The sequence below is a fragment of the Boleophthalmus pectinirostris genome, unplaced genomic scaffold (assembly GCF_026225935.1).
Source record: "Boleophthalmus pectinirostris isolate CB_2022bp ecotype Guang Dong unplaced genomic scaffold, ASM2622593v1 HiC_scaffold_21, whole genome shotgun sequence".
NCBI classification, from domain to species: Eukaryota; Metazoa; Chordata; class Actinopteri; order Gobiiformes; family Gobiidae; genus Boleophthalmus; species Boleophthalmus pectinirostris.
In genome coordinates this window covers 3,548,186-3,549,445 of record NW_026571175.1, presented here as the reverse complement: position 1 = coordinate 3,549,445, position 1,260 = coordinate 3,548,186, and the positions used below count along the sequence as shown (strand labels likewise).

The 1,260-nt window shown below is 40.0% G+C and overlaps 1 protein-coding gene across 1 annotated transcript in view; it reads right to left on the bottom strand.

Moving 5' to 3' along the window:
• Positions 1-708, bottom strand: part of LOC110159247 (protein OSCP1-like) — a 10,827-nt gene extending 10,119 nt beyond the window's left edge. Inside the window, exons 1-2 of the mRNA XM_055157585.1 lie at positions 597-708; positions 461-490 (exon numbers count right to left, since the gene is read on the bottom strand). Of these exons, the coding sequence (XP_055013560.1) occupies positions 461-490; positions 597-708 (142 nt within the window). The remainder of the gene's footprint in view (positions 1-460; positions 491-596) is intronic.
• Positions 709-1,260: the final 552 nt, after the last annotated feature.

Sequence of the window (1,260 nt, the reverse complement as noted above, 5' to 3'; positions counted from 1 at the left end):
CTGTTTTTGCATGTTCTGCTCAAACTTCCAAGTGTTTTCACATCTCCTGCAGTAGTCCACATTTAGTCCAGGGTCAGTCCAGGTTTAGTTCAGGTTTTGTCCAGGTTTAGTCCAGGTTTGGTCCAGAGCTAATCATTTTTGGGATTTTTCAAACTTCAAATGAATCTGTCTTTCGATCATGACCTTTTGGTTTGTTTTGACACTTTTTTCTTTGTGTTTTTGCATGTTCTGCTCAAACTTTAAAGTGTTTTCACCTAATCTGCAGTAGTCCATATTTAGTCCAGGGTTAGTCCACATTTAGTCCAGGTTTGGTCCACGTTTAGTCCATGTTTAGTCCAGAGCTAATCATTTTTGGTATATTTCAAACCTCATGTGTCTTTAAGTCGTGACCTTTTGGTTTGTTTTGACACTTCTATACACTTGACATTTCTTCTTGTGTTTTTCTTCAAAGAGTTCTTACCTCTCCGGCGGTCTCCCTCTGTCCACAGCCCTGCAGCAAAAAAAAAAAGACAGTTATTTCATTTATTTTTACGACTCAGGTTTGAAACAGAGACAGATTTATGCGCTGGAGTGAAGGATAGTTTAGAGCTTTGTACCTTTTTCAGATCCGTCTTCAGTCGTGTTGCTGCTCTGTAAACGCTGGTCCAAAATGTAAAGCATTTCCCCTCCGAGGTTTATGAAGACGAGAGGCAGCGCCCGCGTCGACATTTCTGAGATTCAAAAGTTTACTTAAAGTTGCGCTGTGTAACTTTACTGGTGGAGGGTCCGGCAAAAGCTTTTCTAAACTGGAGATTATTATTATTGCTTTGTCTGGAATGTTTCACAGTGTGGCATTAAATCTTTCTATCTTCATGGAGACCAAACCAGACCAAGTGACAGGTCAGATCTGTGGAGAGGTGACCCTGCTCACAGTCAGAATGTCTGTTTTTCTGAGTATTTTTGAGCTTTAAAACCACCTGTGGTTGAATGATCGTAAAGTAGAGCTGTTTAATGTTTAGTCCAGGTTTAGTCCCAGGTTTTGGTCCAGTTTAGGTCCAAGTTTAGTCCAGGTTTAATCCAGGTTTAGTCCAGGTTTAGTCCAAGTTTAGTCCAGGTTTAGGTCCAAGGTTTAGTCCCAGATTTTAGTCCAGGTTTAGGTTTAGTCCAGGTTTACTTTAGTCCAGGTTTAGTCTTTAGTTTTTTGAGGTATTTTTGAGCTATAAAATCCACCTGTGATTGAATAAACGTAAAGTAGAGGTGTTTAATGTCATACTGTGGAAC